The sequence below is a fragment of the Mustelus asterias genome, chromosome 19 (genome assembly GCF_964213995.1).
Source record: "Mustelus asterias chromosome 19, sMusAst1.hap1.1, whole genome shotgun sequence".
Lineage (NCBI taxonomy): Eukaryota > Metazoa > Chordata > Chondrichthyes > Carcharhiniformes > Triakidae > Mustelus > Mustelus asterias.
Window position 1 is genome coordinate 38,561,001 of NC_135819.1, and position 24,429 is coordinate 38,585,429.

Below are 24,429 nucleotides of genomic sequence, written 5' to 3' on the forward strand. Positions count from 1 at the left end.
TCTACTTTCTTATTTCTCCTGTCATCTGTCAGGGATGTTCTCTCACTCTCTCAAATGTGTCCCTGATCTGGAAGCAGTGAGATGCCAATCCCGTGCATCTTTTGCTGCGCTCCAGTCCGCATGTTGCGGCCGATCCGCTGGAGGAGGCTCCACTCTCTGTCAAAGCCACATCCCAACCTCAGCCGCCAGGCACCCTTCTGCTGAGTGGCGGAGTCGCTGGTAGGGGGAAGAGGGAAAAAAAATAGCCCTCCCATCCCCTTCCGAACCTGCAACCCAAGAGGACAACCCACATATATATATATATCTCCAGCCTGGCTGCTGCACAGTGCTTGTCCTGAGCTGGAGGGTGGCAGAGCTGCAGAGAGAGAGAAGGGAGTCTGAGCAGATGGAAACAGCCGGTGTGTTGTGTATGTTATGTGTGTTGTATGTTGTATTTTGTGTGTGTTTGTGTGCTGTGCTTGTTTTGTTCTTGTTTGCCTCCTGCAGTTTTAGCAAGGAGGATTATTTCTAGGTAGAGATGGAAAGTTAATGATACACACTGGGGAGAGTGGAAACTGAATGATGCATTGAGAGTTACCGGGGATGTTGCGAGTGGGGGGCAGTGACAGTGCCCAGTGTACACCTTCTGCTCCTCATTCAGTACAGAACTGGTGGGATATGGAGTGGACACCCACCTCCCACCTAGTCATCCCCCCCCCCCCAACCCCCTGTGGCATTTGGGAATGTGTGTGGGAGAGGTAGAGACAGGTTTGCCCATGTTACCCTCAGCCAGGTTTGCCCATGTTACCGAGTCAGCTTTGCCCATGTTACCCTGAGCCAGGTTTGCCCATGTTACCCTGAGTCAGCTTTGCCCATGTTACCCTGAGCCAGGTTTGCCCATGTTACCCTGAGTCAGCTTTGCCCATGTTACCCTGAGCCAGGTTTGCCCATGTTACCCTGAGCCAGGTTTGCCCATGTTGCCCTGAGCCAGGTTTGCCCATGTTGCCCTGAGCCAGCTTTGCCCATGTTACCCTGAGCCAGCTTTGCCCATGTTGCCCTGAGCCAGCTTTGCCCATGTTACCCTGAGCCAGGTGGAGATGGAAAGGCTCTCTGCATGTTGTCCCTGTCAGCAGTACCGTTAGTCACCATATCTGCAGTGAGAAATGATTGTAATGCTCCCCATTGCTGAAAGTGCCAGTGTAATCACAGGTACAGCACCTCCCCTGGAAAATGGGCAAGTCTGGAAGCTTGCTGAATCATCTCCATTCTGTCAAAGATTTCTCTTGTTGGTGCCCAGGGGATGACTGAGTAAAAGTAACTTTAACCTGTTTTTCTTCTCTTCCCCCCATCAATCTCTCCACCGCTCTCGCAGAGGGTCCCTCTTCAGCCAGAATGAAATGGTGAACTTCGACTTTGGATTGAGAAAAGTTTATTTCTTCCTGCCCGGATTTGTTTCCCCTCTCTTGCTGCTCACCGATTGAATACTGAGCCGGTTCCCCTCCTGAACTCTGGACCATGGCGAAGAGTGCCGAAGTGAAACTAGCCGTCTTCGGGAGAGCTGGCGTTGGCAAGTCAGGTACAAAAAAATAAATACAAGTAGCGGGGGGAGCTAAATCTCGGTAGACGACCTGTAACCAAGTATAATTTTGTCCCCCCCATGTCTCAGCTCCTTCGATATGATCTATGTTGTAAATTGCTATCGTACCAGGGGGCTGTCATTGAGTACAATGCAACAATGTGGATCTATCCATTCAAACGGCTGGGGACGGGTGACTGGTTTAAATTGAAATGTGGAATTGGCAATATTTACCCTAATCCACAGAATGCATGAAAGGTCCATCAAAGTCAAGCACCGCGACTGTTCATTATTATTAGTGTGTGGGGAGTGCCAGTTATTTTGATGTTTGTGGCTTGTGCTGCCTCCCATTCAAGGAGATTTCCTTTCACAGAACAGTTGCCTCTGAGCCGTGTGCTGCTATTATTTCCCTTGCTGTACCTCCTGCGCTTCACATTGTGGCGTTCAAAGTGCCAGCTTTGAATGCAGGCAGCCAGCTCAGTCAGTGCCATCTGTGGGCAAGTGTGCCCTCCTCTCTCGTGAGTTGGCACCAGTGCTTTTAGTGCTTGTTCCCAAAAAATGCAGGAGAGAATTTTTGAGGTTTTTTCAGAGATGTGTGAATGTGCATCATAACTGCTGGGATAGGGTGTGTGTGTGTGTGGGGAGGGGACGCAGGGAGGTGGAATGTGATTGATTCCATAGAACCATAGAAAATTACAGCTCAGAAACAGGCCTTTTGGCCCTTCTTGTCTGTGCCGAACCATTTTATGCCTAGTCCCACTGACCTGCACTTGGGTTCACCAATAACAAAAAAAAATGAAGAGTGAATCACATCCAAGTCAGTGCCAATTATAACCGCAGAGTATTTGATAGTAAGGAGATTAATCTGGAATCTGAAGTTATGTGGAGATATCCAGTTGGTTCTTAAAACTGAAGAGTCAAGTACATTCCACCAAATAGTCACTTTTTCAGTCGTCTCCACTCTCCTTCAGTGAGATCAAGTCTGATTTAAATTGCATTTAGAGAAAGGAGGAAAATTTGCTCCTATGTATTACCTGGCAACAAGCTGCTCCCATTCAAGTTCTTACCTTTCTGTCAGTGCTTTCAATATTTTAGGCTAGATTGCTTGAAATCAAATTTCTTGAACAATACACATGCCCTAATGGTTGTCTTAAAACCCGGCAGGAAGTTGGGAGTTGCAATTTAAACTTGATTTTCATAGTATTATTTCCATCCTTTCCGATTTCCTGTTCTCCTGCACCAGCCAAGATATTATAGACCCCCTTCGTGGCTGCTCTCATGGTCTGTCTGCACTCTCCTCCTAGGCTACGAGCAAGTGAAACTCATTTAGTGACCGGCAGTGAGCTTGGACATCTGATAAGATTAACTTTCAAATTACAGAATTGTTACGGGGTGGCACAGTGGTTAGCACTGCTGCTTTACAGCGCCAGGGACCCAGGTTCCATTCCTGGCTTGGGTCACTGTCTGAGTGGAGTTTGTACATTCTCCCCGTGTCTATGTGGGTTTCCTCTGGGTGCTCCGGTTTCCTCCCATACTCTAAGGATGTGCCGGTTAGGTGGATTGGCCATGCTAAATTTCCCCTTAGTGTCAGGAGAACTAGCTAGGGTAAATGCATGGGGTTATGGAAATAGGGCCTGGGTGGGATTGCGGTCAGTGCAGACTCGATGTGCTGAATGTAGGTTTTCTATGAGAAGGAGGCCATTTGGCCCATCATTTCTGCACTGGCTCTCTCAATGGGCATTATGATTTAGTGCCATTACCCTGCTCATTGTTCCTATTCAACCAATTATCCAAAGCCCTCTTCAAGGCATCATTGTTGTCACTGGTAAAAGTGGGGAGATGATTGCAAAGTCAAATGGTATGAGTTTAAACCTTATTAGTGTCACAAGTAGGCTTATATTAACACTGCAATGAAGTTAAGTCACCATACTCTGGTGCCTGTTTGGGTACACTGAGGGAGAATTTAGCATGGCCAATGTACCTAACCAACACGTCTTTTGGACTGTGTGAAGAAAGCGGAGGAAACAGACACATGGACAATGTGCAAACTCCACACAGACAGTGATCCAAGCCAGGAATTTGATCGACAGTTGTCGTTCTTTTGTCAGGTTGGGTATCCCATGCTGATTATTTTCACTTTTAGTTTTAGCAAATCTAAGGTAGAACAACAACAAAAAATTGTGAGGGGCTTTGGGCTGCAATCAGTATAACATCTGCCACAGTCGGCAACACCACAGTGTAGAACTGGAACCGTGGGTACAGAAGCCCCTGCAGACAGTCAGCAGAGGAAGCCAAATGCTCCATTGAAAATAACAGATGGCAGACAAGCACAATGTTGTCATGTTTTACATGATGCCTGAGAGCAGGTCCCAAAAGTTAGTTAGCAGGAGTAAGTGGTAATGTTGGAAAATATTCTTCAAGCTAAATATATTTGATTGGACCGTTGCCTTTCCCCGTATCTGTTTTTAAAGTTATTTGTCTTCCCCTCTGGGATCATTCTCCATTCCCTGATATAAAGGATGGATTGGAGGATCGACTCCCAGGTATCTATTGTATCTGACCACTTGTAGTTAAGTTTGAATTTATTTATTAGTGTCACAAGTAGAATCGTAGAATCCTACAGGGCAGAAGGAGGCCATTCGGCCCATCGAGTCTGCACCAACCACAATCCCACCCAGACCCTATCCCTATTACCCCATAATCCCATGCATTTACCCTGCGTAATCCCCCTGACACTAAGAGGCAATTTTAACATGGTCAATCTACCTAACCCGCACATTTTTGACTGTGGGAGGAAACCGGAGCACCCGGAGGAAACCTACACAGACACTGGGAGAATGTGTACACTCCACACAGACCGTGACCCAAGCTGGGAATCGAACCTGGGGTCCTTGGCGCTGTGAGACAGCAGTGCTAACCACTGTGCCACCGTGCCACCCCAGCCTTACATTAGCCCCTAGGCTTACATTAACACTGCAATGAAGTTACTGTGAATATCCCCTAGTCGCCACACTCTGGGCCTGTTTGGGTACATTGAGGGAGAATTTAGCATGGCCAGTGCACCTAACCAGCAAGTCTTTTGGACTGTGGGAGGAAACCGGAGCACCCGGAGGAAACCCAAGTAGATACGGGGAGAACGTGCAGACTCCGCGCAGACAGTGACCCAAACCGAAAATCGAACCCAGTCCCTGGCACTGACTTCCCGTTCCCCTTTAGACCTTTCAAATACCCCATACTACAGGACAGACTCCCATTTTGCCCCCAACTCCTGCAATGTCATAACAATTGCCAGAGTGCCTTTACACGATTTTCACCTGTATTTCCACTTTACATTGCCTGCTTGTATGTGTCTATTCTTTGGTTACCTGATGATTCTGCTGCCAACATCACATGCTTATGCAGCAATTCCACACTGTTCCCCGTTTCCTGCCCTTTACAGGTTAGAGAAAGCAAAGGGATGCATTGGTGTGGAGGGTTAGCGCAACAATGCAAGAAAAAGAACCTATCGAGACTGTACTGTTACAAGACTCTAATCACTGGTGATATGACGGTGGGCTAGTCTCATTTTCCCAGCTACTTCCCTTTGCTTTTGTTTATAGATGTCACTTTGGGAGTTGGATAGGTTGAAGAACAATTGACGTGGAAAATGATACACGGGGGTTAGACGAAGAATAGAACCAGATACACAGATAGAGAGAGAGGTGAAGATAATCTGGGACTTCAGAAGGATGGGAATAAAATATTCAGGGGCACTGATCTCAGTACCATTGATCAGAATGGTAATAAACAAAGATTAGGACGGAGAGGGATTGTGAAGTTAGAGGTGAGAGAGAGGAATCAGGTAACCTGCTTTTACCTGTACCCTGTGTACAGTGAGGTGATTGGCAAGTTTCTCTGGACATTCACGTGATATTTAATTCTGAGACAGAATTAAAGTTCATAGGAAAGTAAGGGTCGCTGAGGGGGAACATTTTTTTTTTGCCATGAAGGAAGAAAGGTTTTCGTAGCTTTAGTTAAGGAGTTTCACTTGAGGTCATTGGAGGTCGGCCAAGAGTCTCAATAACTGAAGCAGGACCAAAGACAGAGCCGTCAAAGGTAAAGCTTTTGCGTAACCTTGTGAGACAGGAAGAACCCGCACCTTGAAAGGCCGGAAAGATACTAGATTGTTGCTGTTTCATTGAAAACAGAAAGAGAAAATAAAGGTGCATTGATAATGTTTTCCTGTTAGTCAACCATCAGCATTTTCTCTCGCTACTTCTTGGGATTTTTCTCGGGCAAATTAGCAACTCTTTGGGAGTAAAAGCACTACAAATGCAACAAGTGTTGACATAAAACGTGGAAACGTGTGAACTCAGGCAGCTGCCATTGCAGAGTCCCTGCGCAGAGACTTTCTCAGCTCATGAATTTTAATCAGTCCCATCCTTCTATTTTACCGCTGCGTTCACGTCTTTACAGAAAAGCTGATTTTTCTAGTCTCTACAGCCTGAAGCTACTCCACCTCGAGTCCCCTAGCTTTGTGTTCTTAAAAATTTAAAGTAACACCCATGTATCTGCTTAATCGTGACTGCACATTGAAGGGAGAACTTCAGGGATGGCACGGTGATTAGCACTGTTGCCTCACAGCGCCAGGGACACGGGTTCGATTCCCGGCTTGGGTCCCTATCTGTGTGGAGTTTGCACATTCTCCCCGTGTCTGCATGGGTTTCCTCCGGGTGCTCCAGTTTTCTCTCTCACTCCAAATAAGCGTAGGGTAGGTTGATTGGCCATGCTAAATTGACCCTAGTGTCAGGGGATTAGCAGGGTAAATATGTGGGGCTATGGGAATTGGGCCTGGGTGGGATTTGGTTGGTGCAGTCTCGATGGGCAGAATAGCCTCCTTCTGCAGAAGGATTCTATGATTCTATAACCATCGGATTCTGTGGGCTTTGGGCACCTTGAAGGAAGCTAATGAACATACAGTGAAATTATCAACAAAAGAAATTAGTGCAGGATGATGGAGTAAATCATTGGCGCAAACAACAGATTAGGAGAGAGAACAAAGCATTTTGTTAATGTGTATAAAGTGTCAGAGGGTGAACCATCAACTACAGCATTGATTCTGAGTGGAAACTAGTCAGCATTGAACATTGGCATGATGGCACAGTGGTTAGCACTGCTGCCTCACAGCGCCAGGGTCCTGGGTTCAATTCCCGGCTTGGGTCACTGTCTGTGTGGAATCTGCACATTCTCCCTGTGTCTGCGTGGGTTTCCTCCGGGTGCTCTGGTTTCCTCCCACAGTCTGAAAGGCGTGCTGGTCAGGTACATTGACTCGAACAGGCGCCGGACTGTAGCGATGAGGAGAATTTCACAGTAACTTCATTGCAGTGTTAAGCCTTACTTGTGATGAATAAATAAATAGAAACATCTTTTGGAAGGGGAGCTACTTGCTTGTTTGGATCCTGTGAAATATTTAGTTTCCTTCAGTGCATTTTTATTTTGTGGGCACATCACCAAAGGAACATAAGCGAAGACCATTATCATTGGCCACTTTGTTAAGACTTTTGGTCCTAAATATTTGGCAGAGATACAAACCTTTATTCCCACCTTTCCCATTTTAGGAGCTCACGACACAGGGATTATTGGCCATGATCTCGCACCATGTTCATACTTTTATCCTTAAATTTGTCTTGATGACATTATTTTAAAATATTGAGATTGAACATGCTGACAGTGTGATAGGTCAATAATATCACTTCTTTGGAGTATAACTCAGTAAACGATTAAAAGTGACCTTATTTATGAGGCACACAGAATTTTAAAAATTAAACCATAGCCATCAGTTGAAAGAAAATAAGCTTCTAAAATGAGAATAATAAGTTGTGAAAGTTCCCAGCTTTAATCTGATGATGTCTCTTGTAATGTTGATTTCCAGGTCTAACATCAGAGCACTCCTGACAATGGGTGTAAAGCTATATTGGCAGGATTTTCTGGGACAAACGTTTAATTTGCTGGTGTGATCTCTGATGGAAAAAAACTGTGTGCCAAACATACTTCTTGTCTATTAATCCCTGCCCTTTGTTAAGATCTTTCCATGACTCGAGTAAATACCTATATGATAGAGGACTTCCACGAACCCATCTGTGACCTCAATAGGCAAGGTGCAGAGAAAGTTGTAATTGAGAGGGCTGAAGCCATGATGGGGAAGCATGGCATAGGAGGCAGTTCAGAGAAAGTTCACTGGATTGTTTCCTGGGACGAAGGGGTTGTTTTAAGCGGATAAGTGGAGCAGGTTGGGTGTTCACTCGTTGGAGTTTTCAAAAATGAGAGGTGAAACGTATCTGATTCTGAGGGGGTATAACAGGGTAGATGCTGAGAGGATGTTTACCCCGCATGGGAGAATCTAGAACCGACAGCACATTTTCAAAATAAAGGGTCTCTTATTTAGGATGGAAATGAGGCACAACTTCTTCCCTCAAAAGTTCCTAAATCTTTGGAATTCTCTACCCCAGAGAGCTGAATCATTGAATCTATTCAAGGCTGAGTTGACAGCTTCTTGAACTATAGGGACATCAAGGATATGGACAACAGGCAGGAAGGTGGAGTTGCGGCCATGATGAGGGCAGCCATGATCTTATTGAATCGCGGATCAGGCTCAAAGGTCTGTGTGCCCTATTCCTGTTCCTATCATGCTCTTATGTTAAGTACCAAGGATTCGTGGCTACTGGGTTAAAAAGCTACTGGTGGTTGTGCTGCAGTGACTTGCGGGATTTACATATACACCTGACCACCTCCCTCACGCCATCCCAGCTTTGGCTCATCCAGAATTTAAAACCCAGCTCCATGCTTAAAGCAAAAATGCGATGTATTGTGCAAGATAAGGAAAATGCAATGCTAACGCAAAGGTTATCATAAGAAACAATAGGAAATTAGATTGGAAGATATTATATGAAAACAGTTGGAACTTATTAAAAACATCACTAATTGACAACAGCCAAAATATACTAATTAGTTGAGTAGATTTGTAATGTAGAGAAAGTAGATTGTGAAAGTTGTTCTCTGGTCCAATAGTCCTATATCTAAACTATGCTCATATAATTGGTGAGGTTTATTATTGACCTCTTGTGGTAATTGATGTCAGCCTTGGCTGAGAGATCGCACTCCTGTGTCTGAGTCAAAAGGTCGTGGCTTCGGATCCCACTGGAGACCTGCCTGTAACCTCGGCTGACAGTTCAGTGCAGCCAGGAGGGAGGTTCTGTCTTTTGAATGCAATATTAAACTGAGTCCCCATCTGCTCTCCGAGGTGGATGTAATTGGCGTGATTGAAAGATGAGCAAGGGAGTTTTGGCCAATGCTTACCCCCCTCAGCCAGTGCCACAAAAGCAAACCGTTTAGCCATTGATCACATTACTATGTGTGGGATTTTGTTGTGTGCATATTGGCTGCCATCTTGCATTGCAATAGTGATTACAGTTCTAATGTGCTGTTCAGCATCTTAGGATGTGGTGGACCCGTGTGTCCACTTTATTGTTTGCTAATTAAAATGGGAATTCTACAATTAAGGAAAATATCTTCTATGTAATTATACAAAAGGAATCAATTTCTGTTATCTGTGGGTAATTGCCATGGCTAAACGTCAAGCTGAGACTAGCTTGTGATTTTTTTTCTTTACTCTGGCAAGATCAGCATTTGTTGTCCCAGCCTAATTGCTAGGCCATTTCAGAGGGTAATTAAGAGTCAACCACATTATTGTGGATCTACAGTTGCAAGTAGGCCAGACCCGGTAAGGATGGCAGATTTCCTTCCCTGAAGGGCATTAGTGAACCAGATGGGTTTCCACAACAATGAGACTAGGGCTGGAATTCTCTAACCTTGCCCGTGGCTGGGATTCTCCGGACCTGCTGCAGTGAATGGAGATTTGGCTGAGTGCCAAATTCTCCGTTCTCGCCGGCAGTGGTGGCGGGGTGAACAACAACGAAGAATTCTGGCCTAGTCTTCAACTGCACATTTTATTAATTCAGATTCCACGTGGTGGGGTTTGAAAACTCGTCCTCAGAACATTAGCCTGGTCCTCCAGAGTGCTAGTCCAGGCACTCCCCATGCAAGTAATCATTTTACAGGTTTGTTGTGTTAATCATGTGTTCCCTCTATATCTTTTGTCAGAGAGGGTTAATATTATGATTTTGCAGTCTGTACATTAGTTTTCCTTAGTAGAAATTCTGCATGACCTACAGATTTTAGGGGCGACACGGTGGCACAGTGGTTAGCACTGCTGCCTCACAGCACCAGGGACGCAGGTTCGATTCCCGGCTCGGGTCACTGTCTGTGTGGAGTTTGCACATTCTCCCCGTGTCTGCGTGGGTTTCCTCTGGATGCTCCAGTTTCCTCCCACAGTTCAAAGACGTGCTGGTTAGGTGAATTGGCCGTGCTAAATTCTCCCTCAGTGTACTTGAACAGGTGGCGGAGTGTGGTGACTAGGGGAATTTCACAGTAACTTCATTGCAGTGTTAATGTAAGCCTATTTGTGACCAATAAATAAACTTTACTTTAGTTTTTTCTGTCAACCATTCCCATGTCGAAGCTCTTACAAATGGAAACCTGCTAATTGTGGGTAATTGTGACAATGGCAGGTAACTGAAATGCCACTGTTGCCATTAGTTTAACTGTTTAAAGAACTTTTTGATAAAACTTTTCTGCTCCCCATCCTGTGTTGACTGTTCCCACCTGTATATTTTTATTTGTGAATCATAGAACTGTAAAGATGTATGTCACTTGGCTGTGATAGTTTGCTCAAACAATCCAAACCTAACCTTTATGCTTTGTTCTCTTCCCCGTTGCCTCAAGTCTTTATCTCTTTCTAATGTGTACGTGGCTTTCCCTTAAAATGTGCAACCTTTCCTGCCAGAGCCATCCCTTGTGGCACTATATTCCTATCCCAGCTGCGCTTTGTGTAAAGAAAATGCTCCTAACCTTTCCCCTCACTCTCAGTCAGAATTTTAAACCGATTTTGCTTCTTCATTGAATTCCGAACTAGAGGAAGTAGCCTTTCCCTATTCGCTTCATCGAAATGCTTCATGAATTTTTTTTAAAAAATCCTCTATTATTTGATGTCAGTCCTGGCACAATAGGGGCACTCTTGCCTCTCAGTGGATTCGTGGCCCACACCAGAGATTGAGTAAATAAGTTAGATTGACACATCAGTGCATTGCCCAAGGTTTCATCCCTCAGATGATCTGTTAAACTTTGCCTCCTTCAGCCCCCTCAGGTGGCCATGAAGAAATTCCATGATAGCAGGCTAGTTTTCTCAATGTCCTACCTGACACTTGCTCTTCAGTCAAGAGCACTAAAACAGATTGTCTGATCATTTAACTTATTGCTGCTTGTGGGCCCTATTTCTTTGCTGCTATATCCTTGCTACTGCTGTAATCTACTCCAGCCCCAACCATCCTCCAAGATATCTGTGCTTCTGAACATATACCTTGGTACCATTGAGCTGCTAAGATCCTAAGCTCTGGAATTCCCTCCCTGATTTTTTTTCTGTCTCCCTACCTCTCACTTTGCATAGAATCATAGAATCTACAGCGCAGAAGGAGGCCATTTGGCCTATTGAGCCTGCACTGGTGACAATCCCAGGCCCTATCCCCCATAACCCCACATATTTACACTCCTAATCCCCCTGACACCAAGGGGCAATTTATCATGGCCAACCAACCTAACCCACACATCTTTGGACTGTGAAGGAAACCGAAGCACCGGGAGGAAACCCACACAAACACGGGGAGAACGTGCAAACTCCACACAGACAGTGACCCAAGACGGGAATCGAACCCAGATCCCTGGCGCTGAGAGGCAGCAGCGCTAACCGCAGTGCCACCGTGCCCTTATCCTTCAAGATGCTCCTTAAAACATAACCTCTTGACCATGCCATTGGTCAGCTGTCCCAATGGCTCATGATGTGGCTCAATGTCTAAAGCTGTTCGATAATGCTCCTTAACACTAGAACCGGAATTCTCTAGCCGTTCACTCTGGCGGGGTTCTCTGGCCCCACTGGCAGTGCGCCCCCTGCCATGGGCTTCCCAGCGACGTGGGACGACTTGAGTAGAAATTTCCATTGACAGTGGCAAGACCCAGCAAACAGCACGTCTCACCTCCCATCGCCAGGAAAAACACTGAGGGGAGTCCAGAGAGTCACGCCCGTCATAAATGCAAGATGTATTGCTGCTGCATTGAAATAGTGACTGCACTTTATAAATATTTCACTAGCTAGAACGTGATCTGCAATGTCCTGTGATCATGATAAAGGGTGTTTTAAATGCAAACTCTCATTCTTTAAATCCCTTCATAACCTTCAAAACCACAGTGGAGTCCCATTATCTCAATCATCTTCTCATAACTATAGTTTTTCATTCCTGGAATCACCCTTGTGACTCTAATCTGTAAGCTGTCTGTGGCTTTACTGACCTTTACTTTCTTACAGATATACTCTGTGGTGCAATTTATACATTTCAAAATTATTTTGGCCTTTTATATTGCTACATCTTTTCTGAGAGTTATGTGTCAAATCCTCTTGTAATCGCTTCAGTGCCTTTCTGTATGGAGTAAGGCAGTTGTAAAGTTTCGTTATTAGGTGCCACAAGTAGGCTTGCATCAACGCTGCAATGAAGTTACTGTGAAAATCCCATAGTCGCCACAGTCCGGTGCCTGTTCGGCTACACTGAGAGAGAATTTAACATGGACAATATACCTAACCAGCACGTCTTTCGGACTGTGGCAGGAAACCGGAGCACCCGGAGGAAACCCACGCAGACACGGGGAGAACGTGCAGACTCCACACAGACAGTGACCCAAGCTGCGTATCGAACCTTGTCCCTGGCACTGTGAGGCAGCAGTTATACTTGCCTTCTGTCTGCCCATTATGCTAACCCTTCTGCACCTTCCTGACCTTGTTTATGATCTTCCTCAGAGTTTGCCAAACCTGCTAACTTTCCTGTTGTCGGCCACTTTTGGAGATTATGTTCTCTACACCCATGTTCAAATCATTAATATGTATAGAACAAAAGCAGGGGGGGGGTGGTGGTGTCATATTGCTTTCAACTCTTCTGATCAACATCATTTACATTTGGTTTCCAGCCTATCAACCAATCTCCCTGTATCTGTTGATATTTCTTTAGACAATATGCATGAATTTAAAACAAATTTCAAATGGTCACTAATTTTAATTACAGGGCTGGATTTTACAGGCATGATGGTCCATGCCTCCATAGCTAAAATATTAGTGGGTATCCGCCCAGCAGATTGGCAGGCTGGCACTGCCCAAGGGGCACCCCTCCTCTGCCCCCCACCTCCCGAGGAGGGGGACCTCAGTTGCCTCTGGCTCTACCAGCGAGGCCATCACGGCAGGTCCCCATCACACATGACCCCTGCCGGAGAGAGCCTTCCCCGGCGAGACTGCGGAGGCAAGTGAGCCTGGACGATAGTGTCCCAGGCTCGCTTGTAAAATTTAAATCTACATTAACAATGGATTTAAATATTACAATCAGCTTTGCGCCCTTTTCGGGTGTGATGCTGATCTTGCCAGATATCCGGTGCCGGTAAGATTGGGAGAGGTGAAAAATCAGGCATTGGCCGATAAGTGGGGTGAAATGGTAAAATAGCAGCCTGAGAGCTTACTCATACCTGATGTTAAATTAACTGATCTATAGTTTATTCTACCACATTGAGCAACTTTCTTTGTGGTGTACTCTCCAGTTCCACAGCTTAGTTTGTGTATTTAAAGAGAATCAAGAAATTGTGCCCAGACTCTCTGTCTACCTTCAGGATGTGGTGATTTAACAACCTTCAGAGCCAATTCCCCTTTGCAGATAGGCCTGAACAATAGTTTGATATCCTTCCCCAACGCACTTACATTCTAATGTCCATTCTGATTTGTAAAAATTGAAGCAAAATCCCTCCCTGTTGGTAGGATCTTTCAGTCCCACCAATGGCGCCCCCCCCCCCCCCCCCCGCCCCCCCCAGAGTGCGTTCCCCTGTGTTGGAACGTGCAGGGCATGCAAGACCCTGTAGACATTGGTGGGACTAGAAGGTCCCTCTGCTGGCCATCTCTGCCACTGAAAAATACATCGCTGGGGGAAAGTCCCACCCATTTTCTTTTCACCTCCACTGGACCTTCAACCTCCACAAAGGGACTCCCTACTTCACCTCTTATTGATACCATCCTCTCTTCAACATTACTTTTTACATGCTTCCAAATACCCTTACTATTACCTTTAATTATATCTGCTGCTACTCCCTTTAACTCATTCTCATCCTTGTTTTCATCCTTGTATTCGACTCTTTGGGTTCTATGTGATTACCTCCAGTATTATTAACGCATTGGCTTTAACTTAAGTTAAAGTTTATTTATTAGTCGCAAGTAGGCTTGCATTCACACTGCAATGAAGTTACTGTGAAAATCCCCTAGTCGTCACACTCCAGCGCCTGTTCGGGTACACTGAAGGTCAATTTAGCATGACCAATTCACCTAACCTGCACATCTTTGGACTGTGGAAGGAAACCGGAGCATCAGGAGGAAACCCACGCAGACCAGAGAGAATGTGCAAACTCCACACACACAGTCACCCAAGCCGGGAATCAAACCCAGCTCCCTGGCGCTGTGAGGCAGCAGTGCTAAGCACTGTGCCGCCCTAACTTCTCTATTTATCCAAGGAACTCCATTCATTGAAGCATCCCCCTTTTCTGTGTCCTCTGAGAACATCTTTATTTCTAGGAACATCAGTATTCCCCTGACCTGGCACATCATATTTAACAACGCACTAATTAGTTTGCTTAGTTTGTTCAGCCAAGTCCTTTTCTATCTCTCTAAATGTGGCGTTTTTCTAGTCTGGTACCTTGATGTTTTTTTTTCTTTTATTTTCCTACGTTGGACCTAACTATGCAGAGATAGCTTTGAACGTTGAATCTCTGCTGTTTGTTTTTGCGTATCAGCTGCAATCATTTCCAAACAGAGTTGACTTATTCGGTGGTTTGTAAAGGCAATAAGTATTTGCTCAAGAACGATGAGGCAAAAATGTTGGGGTGATAACAAAATAATTGACCTATCGGTATATCTTTTGAGAATTATATTGACACAGGTGAAGAGCCTATAACCTTGCATTGGTCTCAGACCTATTTGCTCGATTCTGTGAGGGAATCACAGTATGGTAGAACATGAGGTGGGAATTATGCAGTTCCCTGGATAGTAAATTGAGGATGCGGAATAAAACATGAAGCTTTCATACTGCAAAGGAGAACAGATCAATGTACAAGTCCTCAGAGGTATTTATCTCCAAATAATTGTATTGTGAGCAGCAATATTGTGTGTTTATGCATGTGTGGAAAAGGGAGAAAACTAGTTTTAAAAAATATGCAGAGAGCTTGCCAGTTGGAGCCAGGTACGGGTTGGAAATTTAATAAAATTGTCTGTCAAAGCATGCCGCACAAATCCCCAAACTGTCTGTCTTGTTTATGATCTTTCATATGTTTCGGAACGGCAAGTCCAAGTCTATTTTATTAGTGTCACAAGTATGCTTACATTAAGACTGCAATGAAGTTACTGTGAAAATCCCCTCCTTGCCACACTCCTGTTCGGGTACACCGAGGGAGAATTTAGCATGGCCAATGCACCTAAACAGCACGTCTTTCAGACTGTGGGAGAAACCTGAGCACCCGGAGGAAACCCACGCAGACACGGGGAGAATGTGCAAACTCCACACAGACAGTGACCCAAGTCGGGAGTCGAACTTGGGTCCCTGACGCTGTGAGGTAGCAGTGCTAGCCACTGTGTCACCGTACGGTAAGAAGTCTCACAACACCAGGTTAAGTCCAACAGGTTTATTTGGTAGCAAAAGCCACTAGCTTTCGAAGCGCTGCTTCTTCATCAGGTGAGTGGGATTTCAGTTCACAAACAGGGCATATGAAGACACAAACTCAATTTACAAAATAATGGTTGGAATGCGAGTCTTTACAGGTAATCAAGTCTTAAAGGTACAGACAATGTGAGTGGAGAGAGCGTTAAGCACTGATTAAAGAGATGTGTATTGTCTCCAGCCAGGACAGTTAGTGAGATTTTGCAAGCCCAGGCAAGTCGTGAGGGTCACAGATAGTGTAATATGAACCCAAGATCCCGGTTGAGACCGTCCTCATGTGTGCGGAACTTGGCTATCAGTCTCTGCTCAGCGATTCTGCGCTGTCGTGTGTCGTGAAGGCCGCCTTGGAGAACGCTTACCCGAAGATCAGAGGCCGAATGCACCATACGGCCCAGGGGTGATTCCCTCCAATTGGGTGCAAGATCTGTGTGAGATTTTGTCAGAGAAGCGTCTTGTTTACTTTAAGTGGTGTTTGTGAAAGTCTGTAATTTGAGCGTGGGCTGCATTGCAGGGACTTCCTGGAGTTTTCAATTCAGAAGCTTTGCTGGTTCCAAGTGCTGCCCTGAGGAATGCAATGTGGAAATCAGGAGCTGGAGTAGTGGGAAAATAAAACTTTATCCAGTCATGAGTAAGAACCAGACAGCCCAGGCATCTGGCTCAAGTACTAACACCAGCTGACGCAGGATAAATAAAACTTGCTTCTAGTTATTAATTATTTACGTTCCCAGATCTTAAGATGTCTCCTAAATTAACTTTCATTGATTTTTCACTTCTGCCTTGACACTGTTGTCAACCTGCGAGGTTAATAGGAATCTTGCTATTTTTAAAAATTCATTTTATGGGATGTGGGCATCGCTGGCAAAACCAGCATTTGCTGACCATCCCTAACTGCCCCTCCACTTCAGAGGGCATTTGAGAGTCAACCACATTGCTGTGGATCTAGGGTCACTTGTAGGTCAGCCCAGATAAGGATGGCAGATTTCCTTCCCTAAAGGAGTTAGTGAACCAGATGGGTTTTTCTGACAATTGACAATGGTTTTATGATCTTCATTATACTTCTTAATTCCAGATTTAATTTTTTTATTTCTGCAGTACTTAAGGCATTTGGATCTGTCAGTGAAATTGTTATGATTCAGCACTGCGGATTCTGAGTTTCACCCATCAGGAGTGTACGTTGAGTGGGGGGGGGGGGGGCGGGGGGGGTCTCTCACATGTTCTTATCCCCAATGAGTTTTCATCTACATTGTGTAGAAATTGTAGAGGAAAGGTGTGTGAACCTCCCGTGAGTATATTGGTGAAAGTGTGCATTTTATGGAAATTTATCTTGGTGTGTCTATTCAAAGGCATGAGAGCAAAAGTGGTGTTCAATATGGTTTAATACTCTCCTTTACCCCATAGCAAGAGCTTTGGTATCTGTATAACCACCACTTTCCCTGCTATAGATTCTTATTTAGGCCTTGTGGCCTAGTAGTATTAAGACCATCAGATATAGGAGCAGAATTAGGCCATTTGGCCCATCGAGTCTGCTCCGCCATTCAATCATGGCTGATATAATTCTCATCCCCATTCTCCTGCCTTCTCCCTGTAACACTTCATCCCCTTATTGATCTAGAACCTACCTTTCTCTGCCTTAAAGGCTCTCAATGTCCTGGCCTCCACAGCTCTCTGTGGCAATGAGTTCCATAGATTCACCACCCTCTGGCTGAAGAGATTCCTTCTCATTTCAGTTTTAAAGAAGCGTCCCTTCACTCCGAGGTTGTGCCCTCGAGTTCTAGTCTCTCCCACTAGCAGAAACATTCTCTACACCTCTACCCTATCTAGGCCTCTATTATCTCCTGACTATTAATCCATAAACTCAGCTGATGTTCTGAGGACCTGGATTTGAATCCCGCCACGGCAGATGGTGAAATTTGAATTCAATAAAAAATATCTGGAATTAAGAATCTACCGATGACCATGAAACCATTGTCGATTGTTGGAAAAATCCATTTGGTTCACTGATATCCTTACAGGAAGGAAATCTGCTGTGACTCCAGAGCCACAGCAATGTGGTTGACTCTCAATTGCCCTCAGAACAAGCTACTCAGTTCAAGGACAATTCTGGGTGGGCAATAAATGCTGGCCAGCCTTGCCCATGTCCTATGAATGAATCAAAAAAAACTTCCTACAGCTGACTTGTTTTCCTTGGTTCCTCCTCACTTTATCCTCATTTTCTTTGGTTTCTGCCTTCATAGTTTCCTGATTGAGAAGATTTCCCTATAATTAAGGACATTTATTTTGAACACGATAAATTTAGAAAACAAATTTATCTGCATACCCTGCTAAAATGTAACTTTAAATTCTTGCACACTCCCCCAGTTAATTTTATTTTTACCGTACAAATCGGGAAAGTCGCCACCATTTTGATTTGATGAAGCTGTTGTTTTCTCAAGCCTAGATTTTCAGAAAACTGGCATTGATTTGAGTGTTAACAGTGCAGAAGTTACAATGGTTTGGCATTTACACCACTGAAGCAGGATATAAAGAGGCTTAAAAACAGTTTAGAGGATTGGCAAGCTCACAATTTGCCAATATTAAAAAGAAACGGTTGGATAAAGGTGCCGTTGGTGAACTGTCCGGCACTACACAGCCCAGAACGGATCGTGTTCCCGCATTCCAGTGAGGTTCTGCTTCGTACTGTTGTCAGGAACAATTGCTGTAAAGTCAGTGACTGCAGTGGAATAATGTACAGTGTCTTCTCATTTCTGTTTCTCATGCTAAGAAATGACTTTAAGGAGCATTTTAACCAACAAAAAAGTTTTGACCTTTTCTCAAAGTCAAAATCGTTGGAGAAACCATGAATGTCACGACTTACCTTTGTGAGACTTGGCTCAGGTGGAGCACTCAGCTGTGAGCCAGATCATCATTGAAATCATAGAATCCTCCAATGCAGAAGGAGGCCATTCGGCCCATCGAGTCTGCACTAACCCCAATCCCACCCAGGTCCTATCCCTGTCACCCCACATATTTACCCTGCTAATCCCTCTAACCTACGCATCCCGGGACACTAAGGGGCAATTTAGCATGCCCAATACATCTAACCCACACATCTTTGCACTGTGGGAGGAAACCGGGGCACTTGGAGGAAACCCATGCAGACATGAGGAGAATGTGCAAACTCCACACAGACAGTCACCAAGCTGGGAATCGAAGCCAGGTCCCTAGAGCTGTGAGGCAGCAGTGCTAACCACTGTGCCACCGTGCTGCCCTAACTGCAGAGATGTTTTGGGTTTAAGCCTTACTCCAGAGAATCTAGGTGAACGTATAGGGTGGGATTTTCTGGCTGTCCTCGCCCCAAGGCTGAAAATTCCCACCTCAGATCAATGGACCATGGTCCGCCCCCACCTGCTAGGATTCCCGTGGCGGGTGGAACGGGAAAATTCTGCCCATAGTGTTGTTGCAAGGGAATGCTGCACTGTCTGAAGTGCACTCTTCTGTCTGATTGTAAAGCAGATCAGCTGGTGATTGCAGCATTGCTGTTTATTAGACCTTGCTGTGTGCAAATTGGCTGCTGCATTTCTTACATTATAACAGTGATTGCATTCCAAAAGTGCTCCATCGGTTGCAAAGCGATTTGGAATGTCCTGAGGTTGTGAAACATACTCATAAATGCAATGTTTAATTACAGCGGTGTCCCAGAGATGGTTGGAGCACAGTAGGGTGACACGGTGGTTAGTACTGCTGCCTCACAGCGTCAGGGGCCTGGGTTCAATTCCGGTGATGGGGATAGGATGCAATGCATCATTCAATGACAGCTCGGGTGGCAGCGTGGCCTTGGTCTCGAGCCTCCGTACGGGCATCATCAGTCATGATCCCAGCGGGTAATCCCCTCCGAGCCACCACAGCAGCCTGGGGTGATTCTCAAAAATCTTGGGGATCTCCGAGTGCCCCAGGATGAAGCAGTCGTGCACACTTCCTGGATAGCACACATCTGCATGATGTTTAGTAGCTGGCGCACACAATTAGGACATTCAGGGAGTGAAATCCCTTGCGGCTGATGAAGGGCACTCCCTGATTCCATGGTGCTCGCTGAGTGACATGCGTGCCGTCTATAGTCCCCTGTACCTGAGGCATGCCAGTGATGGCAGCAAACCTGGGCACCTTTTTGCCATGGCCCAGGTTAAAATGGATGTAGTGGGATACCCGGGCATACAGAGCATCTGCAACCTCCTGGATGCACTTGTGGGCTGATGACTGCAAGATGCCACACAAGTCCTCACTCTAACCCTGGAATGACCCGGTTGTTGAAAGTTCAGAGCTGCTATGATCCTCCTGGCCACCGGGAGTTGGTACGCACCTCCTCCACGAGGTGCCAGGTCTGTGAGGATATGGCACAGGTGCTGCACTGTCCCCTTGCTCTGGTGGAGTTTTCTGTGGCATACGGTGTCTGGAAGCTCATCGTAGGACATGAGTCCTGTCCAGCTCAGTTCTCCATCTTGCTGTCTTTTGGCCCCTCCCCGGGCCACTGGATGGCCAGGTCCTGATCCTGACCAGTGGCCCCATCTTGTTTCACGTGTGGCCTCCAGTCTGGATTGGCCTTGCCACACTTGGCCACATCTGCCACAGCAACAACAAGGATGACTGGCAGCTCTACTGACTCGATCCCAACATTCATGATTCCTCTGGGAGAGATGGGAAAAGAAGAGCGAGAGAGAGAGCAAGACAGTCTGTAAGGTTATCCATCCTGGGCCTTCAATCCCTGTCAGTACCCTGTGACCCCGTGATGATGGAAGCTAACAGTCTTGCACCATTTCCGGTGCCATGCACCAGTTGGCTCAATTGACTGCTAACCCATTACCATGTCATCTCCTCAGCGGCCATGGGCACTGCCCATATCCCTTCATGGTCACCAATGGCCTCCCAAAAGCCTTCCCTTCACATGATGAGGCATGATACTGTCTGCACCTCCCGTGCGGTTACGTAGTCTGTCCTGCCTTCTCTCTGACATACAGCCAGCCCCTTGGCCTGGCAGGTTTCAGTCATGGGAGTCCCTCCCTCCCTGATACCCCAGGCCATTGGGCTCAGTGCTCTGGCACCCATGTAGACAAAAAGAATGGCTGTGTGAGGGTCCTCATTGAGGGTCTCTTGCAGTATAAAATCTGAATGCACCTTCCTGGACATATGCTGCAATCTAGTTTCCGGGAATGATGTGCAGTTTACACAGAAGATAGGAAAAGAACCCCTTCTAACTTTCATCCGATTAGACATTACAGGTGGTCATTGTAGGGAGCACTGCAAAGTTCGTGCAATGTACAGAGCTGTGCTAATACCTGACAAGCTGCCTGGATTGAGGCAGCAGCTGCCAGACCTGGTGTTTGTAACTGTTAGTGGGGCCTGAAATGGAATGTCAGAAATAAACCGTACAGCCTGTCCAGCAGACTGAGATGGTAGTCATGATGTGGAGATGCCGGCGTTGGACTGGGGTAAGCACAGTAAGAAGTCTCACAACACCAGGTTAAAGTCCAACAGGTTTATTTGGTAGCAAATGCCACTTGCTTTCGGAGTGCTGCTCCTTCGTCAGGTGAGTGGGAGATCTCCTGGTGTTAGACTCCTTACAGCAGACTGAGAGCAGAGTAACCAGTGCCACATTACTAGGATTTGAACGTGACCTCATAAGAAATCCCTCTGAAGGTCTTTCAGCAGACAGAGGGAATGCTCGCCACGAGCCCCAACCCAGCGACCCCCGACCTCATAGAATCGTACAGTACAGAAGAGCCCTTCGGCCCATCCAGTCTGCACCGACATGTGTGAAACACCTGACCCCCCCCAACCAATCCCATTTACCAGCACTTGGCCCATAGCCTTGAATGTTACGGCGTGCCAAGTACTCATCCAGGTACTTATTAAAGGATGTGAGGCAACTCACCTCTACCACCCTCGCAGGCAGTGCATTCCAGACCATCCTCTGGGTAAAAAGGTTTTTCCTCACATCTCCCACCTCCTCCCACCCCCCCCCCCCCCCCCCCCCCACAACCCCCCAAATCCCCTGCACTTCACTTTGAACTTGTGTCTCCTTGTGACTGACCCTTCAACTAAGGGGAACAGCTGCTCCCTATCCACTCTGTCCATGCCCCTCATACTCTTGTACACCTCGATCAGGAAACGCCTCAGTCTTCTCTGAACTCCCACCCACCTGACGAAGGGACAGCCTGCTCCGAAAGCTCGTGGCTTTTGCTACCAAATAAACCTGTTGGACTTTAACCTGGTGTTGTTAGACTTCTTACAATGAAAACAACCCAAGCCAATCGAACCTCTTTTCATAACATAAATGTTCCATCCCAGGCAGCATCCCAGTGAATCTCCTCTGCACCACCTGCAGTGCAATGACATCCTTCCTATAGTGTGGCGACCAGAACTGCACACAGTACTCTAGCTGTGGCCTCACCAAAGTTCTATACAACTCTAATATGACTTCCCTGAGCAGCACGGTGGCACAGTGGTTAGCACTGCTGCCTCACAGTGCCAGGGACCCGGGTTCGATTCCTGACTTGGGTCACTGTCTGTGTGGAGTCTGTATGTTCTCCCCGTGTCTGCATGGGTTTCCTCCGGGTGCTCTGGTTTCCTCCCACAGTCCAAAAGACATGCTGGTTAGATGCAATGGCCATGTTAAGCTTTCCATCAGTGTACCCGGGCAGGCGCCAGAGTGTGGCAAATAGGGGATTTTCGCAGTGACTTCATTGCAGTGTTAATGTAAACTGACTTTTGACACTAATAAATAAATTTTAAAAAATATTTTGTAATCTATGCCTCAACTGATACAATCAGGTATCCCATATGCCTTTTTCTCCAGCCTACTAACCTGCCTTCAGAAATCTATGGACAAACATGCCAAGATCCCTTCGTTCCACAGAACTTCTGAGTGTCATACTGTTCATTGAATACTTCCTTGTCAAATTACCTCTTCCAAAGTGCATCGCTTCACACTTTTCAGGGTTAAATTCCATCTGCCACTTAACTGCCTATTTGACCATCCTGTCTATATCTACTTGTAGCCCAAGACACTCAATCTCACTGTTAACCACCCTGCCAATCTTTGTGTCATCCACAAACTTACTAATCTACCTTCTCCCCCCCCCCCCCCCCCCCCCCCCCCCCGCCATAGTACCTGAGGATCTCTGGCCCAGCCTGAGCTCCCCCCAGGCCCTTGCACTCTTGAAGGCTCCCCACACCACCCCGCACCATGGCAGCGCTTGACTTGCCCTTTTGCACCCTGGAGGTTAGTGCTGAGCGGTGCTCATCACCTCGCTCGCCCTCGCAATCCATGGCGCCTTATCCACACTTGTAGTGATTTGCGCCTGCATGACTTCCCGCTGGGAGGGGTGGGAACATTCCGGGAGGGGGATGATCACTAAACTCTCTAATGAGATTGAAATTAAGTCAATCTCCTGCCATTCAGCCTCGCGCCCTTTCCAGGTGAGATGTGGTTGGCACCAACAGGAAGGGACTGGGAAGATCGCAAGCTGTTTGGTGCCAGCCACAAAGCACATCTTTGGGCTCGTGCGCAATTTTCCCAGCTGAGCGTGATCTGCGCCAGGCGCAACGTGGCTTGAAACGCACGGCCCTGGTCTCCGATGATCCGAAAACCGGAAGATCTGGGCCAGAATTTCCCCTTTGTCCGTGACCATTCAGTTACGTGACAGGGCTGTGCGCAAGATCTGAAGTAGGAATTTTTATTTGGGAAATTGCCAAGTGTTAAAGCTCACTAATTAAAACATCTGTCAAGAATTTATTTTATTGGTATTGAGAATTAGTTTAAGGCTTACATTTCACTGACCTATTTAAAGCAGAATATTTGATAAATAGTGTTGGTTGCAATAGACTCACTAATATTATGAATAAATCACATCCGTATCCCGGCAAATCAAATACATAAAAACACTCTCCACACCTGTGTCTTCAGAAATTAAGATTTGCAATATCTATAGCATGTACCTTACTGTTTAATATTAACCGGGGTTAATTTGATATTGAATCTAAGCCAGAGTTGTCAATGAAATTACAACATCAATCAGTTACTATGGAATCTGCCTCATTGTAATGTGCATGATCTCTGCTTTTGGATTCTCTTACACACAGGTTTCTCTGAATAATTGTGCTCCAGCAGGTTAAAGTCCAACAAGTTTATTTGATAGCACGGGCTTTTGGAGCATTGCACCTTCATCAGGTGAGTAAAGGGGCAACGCTTCGAAAGCTCGTGCTACCAGATAAACCTGTTGGACTTTAACCTGGTGTTGCGAGAGTACTTACTGTGCCCTACTCCAGTCCAACATCTCCACATCATAATTGTGCTCTAAGTATTGATGTAGAATATACCTCAAGTACAGTAGTCTCCAATAATTAACTATTGATTACCGCGGCACGTTAGCACAGTGGTTAGCACTGCTGCCTCACAGCTCCAGGGACCTGGGTTCGATTCCCAGCTTGGGTCACTGTCTGTGTGGAGTTTGCACATTCTCCTCGTGTCTGCATGGGTTTCCTCCGGGTGCTCCGGTTTCCTCCCACAGTCCAAAGATGTGCGGGTTAGGTTGATTGGCCATGCTAAAAATTGCCCTTAGTGTCCTGGGGTGCATAGATTAGAGGGATTAGTGGGTAAAATGTGTAGGAATATGGGGGTAGGGCCTGGGTGGGATTGTGGTCGGTGCAGACTTGATGGCCGAATGGCCTCTTTCTGTACTGTAGGGTTCTATGATTTCTAATGATAGTGATTGTCACTTAATTTAGCACAGCACTTTTGTATTAACCCTGCTGTTGGTATCTGTGCTCCTGGGCACAGTTAGTGCTGAAGAAACCCTGAAATGAATGAATCGGCTATTCTCCAGGGATATGCTTTTGGACTTTGCTAATTTCCACATCTGACCATCCAATCTGCCCCAGAAGTACAATCAGAAACACGATGGACCATGAGTCTAGCCCAGTAAACTCAGTTCCTGTCCTTCCATATACTCCAGTTAATGC

At 46.1% G+C, this 24,429-nt stretch overlaps 1 protein-coding gene across 1 annotated transcript in view; it reads left to right on the top strand.

Moving 5' to 3' along the window:
• The first annotated feature begins 201 nt into the window (after positions 1 to 201).
• Positions 202 to 24,429, top strand: part of rerg (RAS-like, estrogen-regulated, growth inhibitor) — a 94,791-nt gene continuing 70,563 nt past the window's right edge. The window contains exons 1-2 of the mRNA XM_078235379.1: positions 202 to 398; positions 1,352 to 1,555. Coding sequence (XP_078091505.1) covers positions 1,495 to 1,555 — 61 coding nt within the window. The 5' untranslated portion in view covers positions 202 to 398; positions 1,352 to 1,494. The remainder of the gene's footprint in view (positions 399 to 1,351; positions 1,556 to 24,429) is intronic.